General features: G+C 36.3%; 1 protein-coding gene across 1 annotated transcript in view; it reads left to right on the forward strand.

The window, feature by feature from the left end:
• LOC137923619 (ATR-interacting protein mus304-like) overlaps positions 1-15,053 on the forward strand; it is a 28,435-nt gene that overhangs the window by 9,112 nt on the left and 4,270 nt on the right. The window contains exons 6-9 of the mRNA XM_068766836.1: positions 739-899; positions 7,434-7,596; positions 10,596-10,860; positions 12,513-12,669. Coding sequence (XP_068622937.1) covers positions 739-899; positions 7,434-7,596; positions 10,596-10,860; positions 12,513-12,669 — 746 coding nt within the window. The remainder of the gene's footprint in view (positions 1-738; positions 900-7,433; positions 7,597-10,595; positions 10,861-12,512; positions 12,670-15,053) is intronic.

Genomic DNA, 15,053 nt, shown 5'->3' on the forward strand with positions numbered 1-15,053 from the left:
TAACAATAATGTATCTACATTACTACACAATTGCTAAATTTAAAAATTACTACAATTTGAAAGAAATAATATCGAAATCAAAATACTCTTTTTTTCTAATAGACTTAGGATTTTTCGAATCAAAATATAATGTCAGTATTGTCAGTCAAAAAGACGGTTACCATCAGCTCGGGAGGCAGTTCTGATATGAAGAGCTGGGGGGAACTTAATTGTTACTCTTTACAAGTGTAGTTTTATAAAGGGTGCGCGACAGTAATTAGTTTCCCGAGTGTGGACAACATTTAATTCCACGTATTGACATCACTGTGGTGTTCTTGGACAACAAAAAATATATAAATAATAACAACAGTAATAGAATTTTTATTATTTCTATTATATTTTACTATGTTAAAGATTCCTCATAATTTCCGCCATTCTGTTCATATTGCTCTAAATAGGCTGTAATAGGTATTTTCTCCATAAGGAAGTTGGAGTCTTCCACCTTTTACCTACAGAATTCAACAAAAGTGGTAATGTTATATACTTACAAACTTTACAGAATATCTGGAATTAAACTTGAGACCATCTTTCGGTAAATGTTGGATATAAATTCAAAGTCAAAATATGTATATAAATATGTTAAAATAAGCGTCGATTCAAAAGCATGTGTACATCCATACTTGAATATAGACATTTTAAATTTATAAAATTTAATTAAAAAGTAAACATTAGATTTTAACTAAGAATTTTCAATTTCAGATTCTCGAAGCGACGAAAACTGTATTAAACGAAGTTATACTCCAACTGGAAATGCTTGCGAAGAGGACTACCACAGCTTTCCACAGGGAGATGGACATGAAGTACATTGAGAGTACATCAAACCTGTTGATAGTGAATGAAAAAGACTTGCTTTGTGGCAGGTATGTGTAAAGCTCATTTTATTATATGGTACATACTAAGTTATCAATGGTTTCAAAAGTGAAATATGTAGTTGCTAATATATAGTAAGATAGAGCTTATTCTATATTAAGATTACTTTATATCAAAATTAATAATTTACCATCTGTCTCTGCAGGCTGTACTGCTAGGTAACCAGTTTTTCACGCTCTAATAGAAAAAAAATATTGTTATATGAGCCATTTACTTTGAAAAATAATTTTTTTTAAAAAAAAAAAGAAGTTAATGGCAATACTAAATACAATTGATCAGTATCTCCTCATATTTTAAAAATATCTCGCACTTAAAAATCAAGTCGACTTATGCCCACTCTCATAATAGATGGCTTATATATTTCCCAGAGATATGAATTACATGGTACAAAGCAATTACTCTAAACATTATATTACTTACAGTATTGTTTATATTTATATAGAGGTATATAAGGCTGTGATCACATAAGTGAATTACAGCTCGGCAAAAATATCCTTAAAGTCCAGCGACTTCCTTAACTATGTCGAATTAGAAGAAGCGAGCCGATGGCACTTGTGCTACACGACACGACTAAACGATAGCGCGTCTTAAAATACGACTAGCGCCATCTATTGACGAACCAAATAAACTGAAAATTCTATGTTTGCATATAAAAATGTAGATCCCCTTACAAAACTCTTATTACACGTTTTCGAAACGACATGGTTTATTAATAAGAATAAATATTCTTTTTTACACAAATTTCATATTCTGGCATTAATTTCTATTTTTTTATTTCTAATTTTGGTAGTGTCTTACAGAAATTTATCTAGACAACAAAATAAAATTGTGTAATACCATTAACGCCCCAAGTATAAATAAGTAAACAAACCGGCTGTTACTTTTGTTCATAGATGGTAGGTTACATGTAACACTTTAAATAAAAACTTTAATAAAAACAATAGAGGTCGTTAATAACGAACTAAATTATTTATTTGAATTAATCCAGTCCATGCGCTGGGTATATTATATGACATATCTATTGATAGCATTTTTGGTTCAGTCCGCCGTAGTTGTCTGTGTGATTTATAAGCTGTAAATACATAAATATATAAAAATTCATTTCCCCCAAATTTACCTGGTTTTTGTTAAAAACGAATTACCTACCTTGTAATCACAATCACTATTTTACAGAAAGGAATTCTTTATTCCTGTCAAAATTAAACTTACCCCCCTTACTACTAGAAATTCTTACTCGTATTAGTAAATTGACTACAAGTTACGAGTAAGTTATTCATATGTTATATATCAAGAATATATTATCTGTATCACATATGTGTGTACAGTATTTCAAAAATACCCTTAAAGTCCAGCGACTTCCTTAACTATGTCGTACTGGAAGAACCGAACCGATGGCACTTGTGTTACACGACACGATTAAACGATAGCGCGTTTTAAAATACGACTAGCGCCATCTATTGACGAACTAAATAAACTAAAATAATTTCAACATGGTTAAACAATAAAATGTAAATCATCGTAAAATAGTTTCAATGATCGCTTTATATATACAATTGGATATAGGTGTAAAGGATTTAACAATAAAGAGACGGGAGCAGTCATTTGATCATATTTTAAATTTAATAGTTTGCTTATATCAAAAGTTACTTATAATTTACGACTTATTTTCTTATTTATTCAATACTCTTTATTGTACACGCTAGGAAATCATGCATAGTTGTATAATAGTAAAGAAAAAGTACAATGGGCGGTCATACCACATGAGGCGGTTTCTTACAGACAATTATAGTATTGAAAAAGTAGAGAGTATCCCTCTAACGGAACAACAAACTCCAACAAACATATATACATACATGTATATAGCATACATTCATATATGGAGGGTTTATTTTGAAAGTGGTGTATAGATTTACATTTTCCTTTGTTTCGAGAAAATTAAAGGTTAATACACAAATTAAAATAAAACCTAACCTAACGCAACCTAACTTTCTTACAGGTTTGAAATTGTTTCTATTGTTTTATCAATGTTTAATTTAATTATATAGGTTTTTTTGGGTATCTTAGATATCAGCTTACATAATACATATTAGTATTATATGGGCTGTAACTGGACATGTTCCAGTTTTAAAATTAGAAAATTGAAAAATGCTTTAATTCCATTTTTAAAAATTCAAACTAGGTTTTAAAATATACTTCATTTTTATATAATTTTGTTTATACATACGCATTTCAAGACTTAATATTTTACTGCTTACTCTAATTATATAGAAAAATTTATAAGATACTGAAAATATTTATTTATGTTCTACTGTAATGTTTCTGCAGATGTTAATATTGTTAGCCCAAGGCTTTTATAGCTTCATCGGTACTGAGTTCACGGAGCGGAAGGGTCCGTGAACACTGTTCGCGGTTAAGGAGCGGGCGGCCGCTCACTAAAAACGGATGTTGTGGAGTGGTGGGTGATGTTTTGTTTTGTAATGTAGAACACGACGACCTGTGTAAAGTGTTGCAGGTCCAACTACGCAGCATCATCAGCAACCATGCTGATGATGCTGAGTAGTTTGCGCTTGCAGTGTTGTGAGTGTCTGCAGAGAGTGCGGTGTGGCGAGTGTTCTGTGGGAACCCTCTGATAGAACAAGGAGAACGTGTTTAGGACGTCTCTGGGTCTTTAATGAGGTGCGGTGGGAGTAGCGTAAGGCACTAGCTATTAGGGGATTGGGATGTGCGGAGGCCGACTCAAAGTAAATTTTTGAGCAAGCCAGAGAGAACTCTTGGACCGTGGGGGGTTTGAAGTCGCCATGGGGGTCAACGTTCCGCTAGAACTAATCCGCCCCCGTTGCTATCCGGATGAAGGAATTTTAGGACTCTATTGGATATGCCATGAGGCCCCGGGGTTAATTTCATTTTAAGAACTTTTATAAGGTCTGCGACCTCTTTAGAGGAGACGGGAGGGATTTCCGGTCCGCTCGGTGGGGGCACCGATTTCATCCGGACCTCAGTTTCGACCGTACGCAGATGGATAGGGTCTACTGGCGAAGTTGAGTCTGTGCATTGTTGCTCTAAGCTGTCGGCCAGGCATTCAACCTTGTCGACGTCCTCGAATGCCAAGGAGGAGTCGGATTCTCTAATGCGGGAGGGGGGGCATAAGGCAGCTATCGTCTGCTTTGAGACTTAACAGCCAGACGAGACGAGCCAGACGCCAAAAGAAATCTTTTTTTTGGGCTTGAGGTCACTGAGCAGATCGTCCCATTTTTTGTTTCTGTGCTCCGCGAGCCGTTCTTTGACTAGGTTTTTAAGGTTTGCGAAGACGCAGTCTATTCTCCTTGGTGCGATACCTATCGTGGAGTCTCATGGCAGCGTTTTTTTTGTTTAATCAGGCGCGCGTTAATATAGTTCGGAAGAGAGTCGACAAACTTGCGCTTGATGACTGTCTTCCGGGTAGATTCTTCGGTGGCTGAGTGAACGTGTTTGGCAAGTGAGTTTACTGCCTGTAGGGTTCCCACAGGCGAGTTGAGGTTGTCGGGAATACTAGAGAGATGCTGGGAGTTCATGTCCTTGAGTCTCCACTTATGGGCATGCAAGTAACGCTAGTTTTGGTTGTAAGAACCTCTGTAACGCTCTGGCCCAGTTGCATTATGACGGGACGGTGGTCAGAGTCGAGTTCGTGAAGCGATTCGATTATTTTGTAACGTGACGTTGCTAAATAGGGCTAGGTCAATAATTGACGCCCTGTGAGGGAGCAGGTTGTCGGGGGAGCGAGTGGGTGATGAGTGAGCCCTTATGGCTAAACCTAGTTTGTCGGCTGTTTTGTAAAGTTTACAGCCGTTTGCATTGTTAGAGCTGAGATTCCAGCTGTCGTGCTTGCTGTTAAAGTCGCCAGAAATCAAGACTGCTGGACCTAAGGAGGTGAGCGTCCTAATGTCTAAGCGGAGTATCTCTTTATTACCTGGGAGGTATGCAGATATTAGTATTAGTGGAGAGTGTCCGGTGCGGGACATTCTACGCGCTGAGTCTTCCAAGTTGGTGAGCGGTGGTGGATCAAGAGGGGAACAGTGCAGAGGCCTTTTGAAATAAATCGAAGTGCTGCTTCCTTCCTGAGAAGTCTGTCATTCCTGACGAGGTGGTAATTAGCTATTTAGGGATCTCGATTGGAGGGCTTTTAGGGAAAGCGACTAGTCTGCGAGCCCTGTGGATGGTTCGGCTGGTTTGGGCTGCGGTTTAGGGGGAGCCTTAGATGGGAGCGCTGAAGTCGCTACCGCGGCCTGAGGGGAGCCGCCACCTGTGCGGGGTAGAGGGGTTTGGCCCACGCGGAGGCGGTCGAGGGAGGGGAAAGAGGACAGAGTATTAGCCTCTGACGGGGGCGGCCGGACGGCCCTCTGCGACGCGTGCGCCGCGGGGAGGGCCTACCGGCCGCCGCTTGGGCGCCTTAGCGCAACCCCGATAGTTGGCGGGGTAGCCTGCCGTTTGGCACAGGGCGCATGCTGGAGGGCCCTCTGTGTCGGGAGTTCTGGAACAATCCTGAGTGCCATGGTCACCCAAGCATTTGACGCACCTAGGGCGTGCGTTGCAATTGCGGGCAGAGTGCCCGTACAGCTGGCAGCGATGACACTGCCCGATTAAGCCCTTCTTATGAAGGACTTCAAATGAGATGCCTGAGAGGGCGCAAATATTAATGTCGATGATTGGCTTACCCTCTATAGGGGCAAAATTAATGTTTTTGGTTTGTATTTATTTGCTTATGTAACGAAATATCCTAGCCTATTTTACACGTATTGCGTTGGTAACCAAAAAATAATGTCTATTATCATGCAGTTATTGATACGATAATGTAAATCAAATATACGCTCTGTTCGCCGAGAAAAAGCGTCTATAGCCGAGCACCATAAGGCGCTGGTTCGCCGAGAGAAAGTGTCTAAAGTCCGAGCGCCAAAAGGCGCTGGTTCGCCGAGAGAAAGTGTCTATAGTCCGAACGCCAAAAGGCGCTGGTTTGCCGAGAGAAAGTGTCTATAGTCCGAGCGCCAAAAGGCGCTGGTTCGCCGAGAGAAAGTGTCTATAGTCCGAGCGCCAAAAGGCGCTGGTTCGCCGAGAGAAAGTGTCTGTAGTCCGAGCGCCAAAAGGCGTTGGTTCGCCGAGAGAGTGTCTATAGTCCGAGCGCCAAAAGGCGCTGGTTCGCCGAGAGAAAGTGTCTATAGTCCGAACGCCAAAAGGCGCTGGTTCGTCAAGAGAAAGTGTCTATAGTCCGAGCGCCAAAAGGCGCTGGTTCGCCGAGTGAAAGTATCTATAGTCTGAGCGCCAAAAGGCGTTGGTTCGCCGAGAGAAAGTGTCCATAGTCCGAGCGCCTAAAGGCGCTGTTCGCAGCGAAAGGGTCTACTATGTCGTACTGGAGCTATGGCTATTGCCTGCTGGAAGCTGTTAACAGTTTTTATAACGTTTTTATTTTATATCATTGACAAGCTAAATAAACTAATAATTCTAACATGGTCAAACAACAAAAATATGTATCGCCTTATACTAGTTTCGAAGTTGTCATTATATTTATTGGAAACATGTGTAAAAAGCTTAAAAGGTGTTTGCCATATTTTTGCCATACATCCCTTTATATAAATTTTTATGGGCCGTCTTTAGGGCCTCCTGTACTTCATACAACAATAATAATTTCTTCACATAATTGAGCCGGTCAGAAACCAATAATGGATTTTATTTTTGTAAATTTTTATGAAATAAATAATAATCTTATTGTTTATTAAATGATTTACTCGTTGGTTACTTTTTTCTAGGTTTGACAGCCATATTTTAATAGCTTCTGTATAATATATTGTATAATAATTTAAGAAGCCATTTTGAACTTACCACCTTTTATCAATTTTTTTTTTACATAAATTTTTTATCTTTTTTAGCTGCCTAAAGAAGTATAAGTCTTGAATTTTTCAAAATGCTGTCATTATTTCAATTTATAATTACGTTTATATTTATACATCCTGTACATATCTTGTTTTTTTGTGGAGTTTACATCTCAAATAAAGACTATACACTTTTCTAATAAAATTGTTAACCAAAAATTTTAAAGTAAGAAAAGGACCAATATTTAGCTACATCCGCGTATGCAGTCGTAGTCGTGCAACAAAGTGCACCGCCTGCCAGCTCACTGATAAATGCGCATGTGACAAACAATGCGAATTACACAACTACCACCGTTAAACCACTCAACACGTGTTTCACCCCTCCACGGGGCATCTTTAGGAGTTATGTTACACCGATTAGTGCCAAACACATCACAATGCTGCATGTGCGGAAGTGGCTAAATATTGATCCTTTTCTTAGTTAGGATGGACTTCCGCAAAATAACGCCTGATTCCATTTAAAAAAAATTAAAAATTAATGTATCAAAAAACATTAATTTTCTGAATATTTATTTGTGTGGTGTCATTACGTAATTTATTATTTCAGAAACCATTGATTTTGTATGGTACAATGCTTTAATCCTGTAACAAATCAACATGTATGTGTAAAATAACAAATTCCAGGCCACTGTATAAAGAAGAACAAGCAATAACTGCCAGAAGAATGGTAGCCGTATTTTATTACATACTTGAATATTACGAAGGTGAAACATTTATATTGTCGACGGAACAAGAAAACAATTTATTGGAAACAATTAACAAGATATGCTTGTTCTTGGATAAAACGGTTTGTATACATTTCATTTGAATTATCTATACATATAAATAAAATTGTAGTGTCTGTTTGTAATAATTAAAATAACCGGTTATTTTTTTCTTTGCCACCCGCTATGGGGTAGCTCTCCTTTCACCCCTATCTGGTTGGGGACAGGGATTTTATTTTAATAATTACTTATTTTACTTTCCATTCTCTTCTTTCATTCTTCACAATATCTACAAGTACCCGGCGATAGATATTACACATCGACCTTCGGGAAGTGACGATCGGCTAATTTCGGCTTCGTAGAGCACTATCTCTGTCCCACACTACCTATGTGACATCTTATCAGTCGGTGTATTTCGTTCGACAGAGATAACGCTCTATGAAGCCTAAATTAGCCGATTGTCGCTTTCCAAAGGTCGATGTGTGTGTTTGTGTGTAACTTTTATAGTCGGGTACTATATCTAATTTTAATATTCCACTCTATTTATTACCTTTTATCCATCCTCAATCACTGCAGTTAGGTCTATTTACAATTTGCAATTCCCGACATATTTTATTTTATTATAACTTTTCTCTTTCATTTATTTTATCACAGTTGCAACTTTATTTCTATTTACATCTAGTTTGTTGCTTACTATACTTTATTTCTAATTCATATTTTATTCTTACATATTCATATGCTTGTAGCAATAATCGGTTATTACTACATGCATATGAATATATATGGTAAATATACCAAAGCTATTGTTAATGTCTGTCTGTTTGTTCCGGCTTAACCGATTTTGACGACATTTACTCGAGTAACTTTGGATACTTTTAATTTAGAGAAATTCTGGAACGAAAAAAAGAACTTAACAATTTATTTCGGTTGAATTTCACGCGGACGAAGTCGCAGCACAGCTAGTTGTAATTAAACCTATTTTAACTTAACTTATTTACTGACAAGTAATAAAAAGCTCCACTTACTAACGAAATGTATTACAATTTGCATTCAACCTTTTTAAACCGTTTTATTTAGTTCGACCCGCACGGAATGTTTATTTGGTTCAAAATTAGAAATTAAAATTTAAGCACCTTCCCGTTGTCAGATTGATCTGAAATTTGGTACACACATTTAATTTAGATGACAATACAATATAATAAAATCAATAACATTATAAATCTAAGATGGCCGCCGATACAAAATGGCGGATTACATATTTTTCCTTAACCCCCTCAATATGGGTATCAAATGAAAGGGCTACACTAGTAAAACACGATGATTATGTCAAAATTTAAAATTCAAGATGGACGCCGTTCCAATATGGCGGACTAGGTACATATTTTTCCACAACCACCACAACATGCGTATCAAAAACCGTTTATCTTAAAAGTTTTTTAAATGTATTTATTAAAAGTTAGGTCGTAAAGGATTAAAAAGAAATTGTTTTAATATCTTTCTAAATACGTATTAAAAGTACCTTAAAGTTAGCATTACATGTATAGGTTATATTATACATTTTTATATTATATATTATACATTCTATATGTAGATGTAACCCACTGGAGCTGTTTTCATAGTTTACTAGCTTAAAATATTTTAAAAAGGAGCGTATATGATCTTGTTGTATTGTTAAAAAAATAACCAAGTTTTCATAGGTTATTTTTTTAAATAAAGATAATTACATAATTTAAAATCAGACATACACATGATAAATATAAGAAATGAAAATTAACATGTAACGTTTAAATTGAAGACGATTCAAAGAGATTACAAATTCTACATTGGTCTGAGTGATATATAACAAAATTCCAAATTATATCTTTCACCTTGCGTTTGTAAGTTTCATATCTAAAATCAAAACTATTATTGGGTCCGGAAAGTAATGTCGCTTTCTTAAGTTAAATTCACACGACTACATTTTTAACAAATTTTTATTTCTTATCAACAATATATTCACCTTCGTTATCAACAACCTTTTGCCGTCTAGTATACAAATTTTTAATACCGGAGCGGTAAAAATCAATCGGTTTTTCTGTATATTTCGACAGAAATGACATGACTATCCAGTCGCCCTTATATATTATTTATCTTATTATAGCAATCAAGATTTTTTACTTAATCGAATTGTGTGGAACTTTTTTTGTTGACTCATTAACATGATTGATATTATAATGTACATATAAAACAACTTGTTTACAATACTACTTATAATGTTAAAATAATCGACGATTCAGCGCATGTCCTTTTAAGAATTTTAGGAGATACATTACGTCATCGTTACGCCGAAAAGGGGAATCCCACAGAAATATAAGTCTTTTTATAGGCTCGAATTAATAGACTTATACTTCAGACTTTGTGTTGTTATTAAACGGTTTTATTTAGTTCGAACCGTACGGAATTTATATGTATATATTATATATAATGTTTGGGTCAAAATTAGAAATTGAAATTTAAGCACCTTCCCGTTGTCAGATTGATCTGAAATTTGGTACACACATTTAATTTAGATGACAATACAATAAAATCAATAACATTATAAATCTAAGATGGCCGCCGATACAAAATGGCGGATTACATATTTTTCCTTAACCCCCTCAATATGGGTGTCAAATGAAAGGGCTACACTAGTAAAACACGATGTTTCTGTCAAAATTTAAAATTCAAGATGGACGCCGTTCCAATATGGCGGACTAGGTACATATTTTTCCACAACCACCAAAATTTGGGTATCAAAAAACCGTTTAACTTAAAAGTTTTTTAAATGTATTTATTTTTACTTCCAAGACATACCGGCCTTAAGAAGAATCCTATATGTTTTAAACAAATATGTTATTGCAATCACGGACTCTTCCGCTCCGTGAACTCAGTACCGATGAAGCTGTAAAAGCCTTAGGTCTAACAGCATTTTCAGAAACAATAGAACAATAGATTATTGTAATATCATGTACAAAATGCAGATCGATTATAACTGGTTTCATTATAAATAAATAGGAGAGGCATATGTAAACGTGTATGATATATATTTTTTTTAATTTTGCAGTCATGTGCCATATTGTATAGCGGATTACTTCAAGCGATATCTATGCTTTTAGACAAAGTCTTATCACACAGTCAAGGCAAAAGTGATATTATTTTGAAAGTGATAAAGACTATAATAGAATCAAGACCGATGTTGTTTGTGGCTTGTGAAGTGTTAAGACCATTACGAAAATTAGCTTTGACCGATCAAGCGAGCTTCTGTGAAGGCGGCAGCGCAGGCAATTTGAAACTGGATCATGATCAAGGCGTCCTATTGTTTAATAAAGGTATGGTTACTTTTACATATATATATGTATATATATATTACAGAGATATTATAAAATTTTGCCTTTTAATACACGTAATATTTAATTAAAAATATTTATTTTTAAATTAAAGTAGTTAAAAGTATATAGAACATGGTTGCACAGACTTATTAAGACTAGGGGCCACTCGGGCAAATTATGAACTGAAGTAGAATAGATAATTAATTTTTTTTTGGTTTTATTCTGGAATAGAATTCAATAGTTTTCGAATGTACGAGAGTATTATTTTTGCTGTCGGCGGGCCACCAGTATTCGACCGGCGGGCCGCGGTCTGTGCATCCATGATATAGAAGTATAAAAAAAAGGTTCTATGTAATCTATACAAGTAAATAAAATTTGAGTGTCTGTAATATTAAAATAACCGTTATTTACTGCATATATATGTATATTCGGTACATATTGGTATATGTAATAACATTTTTATAATTTTTAACCGTATGTCTGTTTATTTTGGCTAATCTTTGAAATGTTTAAACCGATCTCGACGGGATTTATGCTTGCAGGTAGTTGATGTGATAAGGTGTAACTTAGGGTAGTTTTATTTTAGAAAACTTCTTAAAATAAAAAAGATAATTTTTTTTACCGGTCCTATATATCTACGGGGGCGGTCTATATCTACCTGTGGATATCACAAACCTGATCTGAACTCTTCTTACCTTCTTCTCTTGTCATACAGAAGTTTTCACTATGATTGAAAGTGGAAAATGGACTAAGTTTACTCTATAACATTCTTTTCAATCCTCTCACTTCCTCTTAATTCGAACCATGATTCCAATTTCTTCACATTAGGCATGAGAGATCTTTGAGATCATCAGAGAATCTGAAATTAAAAATGCCGGCACATTCTTCTTCGTTTATGACGAAATCTTATACCACACAGACCGTTTGGTTATGGAATCCATTACAGCTGAAAATAAGACGCGCTAAGTCGCCACCTATTTTTAAGAAAATTGTAATCATATGCTACATATATACAGTACCCACACTACCTATGTGACGTCAGTCGTATTTCGTGTGACAGAGATAACGCTCTACGACCCCGAAATTACCCGATTGTCTCTTTCCAAAGTAAGAAAAGGACCAATATTTAGCCACTTCCGCACATGCAGTGGTAGTCGTGCAATGAAATGCACCGCCCGCCAGCCCGCTGATAAATGCGTATGCGGCAAACAATGCGAATCACACAACCGCCACCACCAAATTACTCAACACGTGTTTCACCCCTCCACGGGGCATCTCATCGGTGAAGGTGGCGGAAGTGGCTAAATATTGGTCTTTTTCTTACTTAGGATGGACTTCCGCGAGGTAACGCCTGATTCCATTAAATATCTCTTTCCAAAGGTCGATGTGCAAAATCTATCGCCGAGTACTGTACAAACTTACAGTCATATATGTCTGTATGTATGTATGTACACGTTACTATCCGTTATGTATCCCTCTACTGTTTCTATACTATGGTTGTCTGTAAGATATCACCTCGTGTGATAAGGCCATTGTACTTTTGTCTTTACTATTATGCAACTATACATATATTTTCTAGCGTGTACAATTAAAAATGATGTTTCTTTGGATAGTCTAGCAAATTTATTAAAATTAAAAAAAAAACTTTTCAGATTCATGTTTCCTACAAGTGCTGTTAAAGCAGATAGAAGCCGCAGTCATGTGTATACAGAAGCAGAAGTTGGAAGAGTTTGCTTCAGTTCTATGTCAGGACCTCATTCTCTTCTATTCTGACTTGAACTTACCGCATGACAGTTCAGATGGACCAAGGTATGTTATATGTTTACAATAAACCGCTGTCAGTGTTCATATTTGATATAAATATATATTAAATTATCGAAGATATTACCACCCGTGTGAGGTCCAAAGTTTAACATGAGACTTACTCAATGATTTTTTAATACGACGAAATTGAAGCGGATATCGCATAGCAAACTTGCAGCTTACATAGCGAAGAGCATTGTTTTACACATGACTCGGCGGCCGCGCCCGCCTAACCTGCGTTTAGTCCTTGCTTCGTACAACTTGCACTACACTATATACCTATAAGTGTATAGTCCGTCTACGTGTGTGCGTTTTTGTTGTAACTGGGTACGATCACTCAATTTCGATGAAGCTATACAAAGCCTAAAGCGAAAAAAAATAAAATGTTAACGACCTTAGAGTAAGAAAATGATGGAAGAAAGGCGAGGAAAGAAAGAAGGTACATAAGAGCAAAACGAAAGATATTGTGAAGGACAAAAGTAAAGAATGAAAGATATTGTGACGCGTGAAAGAGAGTGATAAATAAAAAAAAGATTGAAAAAAAATTATGGGGTAAAAAAAAGTTAGGGGTACGAGAGGCCCCCAATAGGAAGGGGGGCACTTAAAAAAAGCCTAAAGCAGCTAATGCATAATATAATGCATAGCGAACAGCTAGAGCCTTAAAGTTTTGGGTTGGAGACCAAGAGCCTTACAAAGCCGGCTGAACCGACCTACATAAGGTGGAGCTAAAGGAACAGGTAGAATGTGACGCCGTCGTCTCCGTAATGGCAGAAAGGGCCGTCGCAAATTCATAGATTATTGCAGGCAAATTGTCAAAGAGGTTATAAAGTAATATTTAGTTTAGATTTAAAATATTACATATAGAAATATAAAAAATAAAATTTTAAAATAGTGAACTAAATGATATCAAAGAACGTGGCGAAGGAAGAGAGGTGATGCGTGTAAGAATTGTGAATAAAAGGAAGACAACAAAAGAAGTTGTGAAGAATAATAGAGTAGAACGAAAATAAAATAGTAACATTAAAAAAGTTATTGCTAAATAAATTCGCTGTCCTAAATGTGACAGACGGAACAAAAGTCTCCAATAACGGAGGTCAATAAAAAAGACAAGGACGCTAGATAATGGTCGACTTCCACTGGTCACATTGTAAATCTATGAGAAAGGTTCATGTCTAGTAATGGAGGTTCTATTGCTGAAATGATAATCGAGTTCTAGTCAGATATATCTATATTTAACTTTGTGATGTGGAAAAACACGTAATAATTAACATTATTTGTGCCCGGAAGATGAATAATGCGCCTACGAGCGGTTGCGCATCGTTCCCTAGTTCAAATCCGACTCTCTAGAACTGCGTCTTGGCTACCTGCCAAGAGCAAGCAAGAGCGCGTATCGTGCACGCCGTGCGAGTGAGCGAGACGAGTGGGCGAGACGAGCAAACGGTTGAGCGCTGTGACGACGTCCGCGGGAACTTTCACATATGGCGGCTTTTTATGTAGCAATATTATTACAACTTTGTTTTTATATGTTTGGATATCGTCTTATATTTTGTTGCGATAAACCTATGACAGTATATGTTGACTTGTGTGATGGTACATAGATTCATAATAACTTCGAACAGATCTACAAGTAGTGTGTGACGTCACGGATGTTTAGTTGAATGTTAAATGCGTGAGAGTGTTGCCACGTGTTTATATCTAATATATAAAATTTCCATGTCACAATGTTAGTTACCGTACTCCTCCGAAACGGCTCGACCGATTTTTACCCAAATTTTATATGCGTATTCAGTAGGTCTGAGAATCGGCTACAATCTATTTTCCATACCCCTAAGTGATAAGGGCGGTCCACCCCTAAGTTTTTATTTATTTTTAGCGAAATTTTATTATGATACAGCATACAAAAATACATACAACCCTAAATTTTCACCTCTCTACGATCAACCCTTATTTTTTATTTGTTAATAAAAAAACTTTATTTTTTTTTGGCAAAACAACGTTTGCGGGATCTGCTAGTATATCTTATATTAACTCTTAATTTTAATTTTATATTAACTTATATTAATTTGAATAAAATAGGTGTATATTAATTTGGATTAAATAGGTGTAGACCTTCTTAGGTTATTTCTGATTCGGTTATTTTTACCCTAATTTCTGCTGCTGCTCTAATGGCATCTTCAGCTTCCGCAGGTTTGATGTGGTAGAGCGAAGGCTGCGCTTAACCTGAGATCAATTTTAAAGCAACGAAGCTCCAGGACTCCCTAGAAGCCTCTATTTTTTTTTAAATTACCCCCGCTATTGGGGGCCTCGTACCCCTATTTATGGTGGGACAGGAACTTTATTTGCGATTTATTTTTTTACATAGTTTTTAGTTTCTTTCTCTTCTTTCGTAC

Source organism: Battus philenor, unplaced genomic scaffold (genome assembly GCF_028537555.1).
Source record: "Battus philenor isolate CCGP_79_NKW_IND1 unplaced genomic scaffold, ilBatPhil1.0.hap1 SCAF_22, whole genome shotgun sequence".
In the NCBI taxonomy this organism is placed as follows: domain Eukaryota; kingdom Metazoa; phylum Arthropoda; class Insecta; order Lepidoptera; family Papilionidae; genus Battus; species Battus philenor.